The sequence below is a fragment of the Sinocyclocheilus grahami genome, unplaced genomic scaffold, assembly GCF_001515645.1.
Source record: "Sinocyclocheilus grahami isolate Dianchi unplaced genomic scaffold, SAMN03320097.WGS_v1.1 scaffold4774.1, whole genome shotgun sequence".
Taxonomy (NCBI): domain Eukaryota; kingdom Metazoa; phylum Chordata; class Actinopteri; order Cypriniformes; family Cyprinidae; genus Sinocyclocheilus; species Sinocyclocheilus grahami.
Genome location: NW_015509647.1, coordinates 3,250 through 4,633, shown reverse-complemented (window position 1 = coordinate 4,633; position 1,384 = coordinate 3,250). Strand labels below are relative to the sequence as shown.

At 34.0% G+C, this 1,384-nt stretch overlaps 1 protein-coding gene across 1 annotated transcript; it reads right to left on the bottom strand.

Moving 5' to 3' along the window:
- Positions 1-577: 577 nt before the first annotated feature.
- On the bottom strand, positions 578-1,342 carry LOC107576979 (ecto-ADP-ribosyltransferase 5-like; the record flags this gene model as incomplete). Its single annotated transcript, XM_016263099.1, has 1 exon — positions 578-1,342. A coding segment is annotated over one exon (765 nt), but the record flags the coding sequence as incomplete, so codon positions are not given.
- Between the last annotated feature and the right edge of the window lie 42 nt (positions 1,343-1,384).

The following is a 1,384-nucleotide window of genomic DNA, read 5'->3' as shown; positions in this document are numbered from 1 at the left end:
AAAAAAAAAAAAGTGTTGATAACAAAGACCACAACAAAGTTTACACTGTACTTACTTCAAGTTGCAGAATTTGCAAACCTCTTATAAATGAATAGAAAATTAAACAGCTTACATAATATTAAGGTTGATCATTTTCTGAAGCACCTCATTTTACTGATAATTTGTTGAAAAAGACAAATATATATATATTTGTTTGAAGAGACCCATTGTCGTTCTTTATATTTCATTGTTTAGGCTGCTTATGAAAATATGATAAAGTTTTATGTTTTTATAACAAGAATTACATAGAGAATAGAGTGTGTTTTAGAGTAATATAATTTCTTCATGTAATTATAATACAATTTTTTGCCTACTCAGTTGTTTCCCCATACACAGCTTACTGTTACATGTTAAACTTGATCAAAAGAAGACAAAGCGGAAAAATTAGATGATTGCTAACTTTTATGACACTACAAAGCGTCATTACTGATTTACTTAAAAGCTTGTGAAGATTGTTTTTTTTATTTAGAATTAATCAAACAATCATATATTATAATAGAAGCAACGTTCACTTTGAAGAAACACAGTGAATGAAGAGTTAAAGTTTGGCCCTGTCTTGAACTAGTTTCGCATCAACACCACAGTTCAGGTAACTTACTGTTCCAGTGCTTTTCAAAGTGAACACAGTGTCACACCAGGCACCTTTCTGCCCTTTCATCTTGACATCAGTGACTTTAAACTTCTCATACGGAGGAATCAGCACCTCTTCCTGGTCAGGATACTTTGAGTATTTTATCACAGAAACACCTTCACAAGTTTTGATTTCAAAACAAGATCTAGGTCCGAAACCACTTGCTACTGCTTGATCAAATGAGGAGGACGTAAATGAGCCGAAACGAATCTCTTTGTTCAGAACATCCTTAGCAAATTCAGCTGTAGTACCACGATACGTTGAATAGCATTTAGTTTGTGTTTTCTTCAGAATCTTTGTTGCATCTGTTAGCAAAAAGTGAAGTGAATACCATGTGAATGTCTTGTCTTTGTATTTTTGTTTCTCACCACGGACAGCGTTATTGAAACTACGATATACATCAGAAATATTGTTAGTGTACACATAAATGGCAACTGAATGAATCTGTTTCAAATTATCCTCTGGATTCTTGGCTTTATTTTCACCATCATGCCAAGTGTTATTAAATTCAGCTGAGTTACTGATTTCCGTCTTCAGATACTTTGTTTTCACCAAGTCTGCCATTTTCTCTGAGCAGCCCTCATATTGGTCATCAACAGAATTTGGTGCCATATCCAATGGATATATCTTTCTTGCAGCACCAGCAGCTCTGTGATCCTGCAGCAACAGGAATCATGACGATCAATCATCAGTATTCATGTCTGTAATATTCAT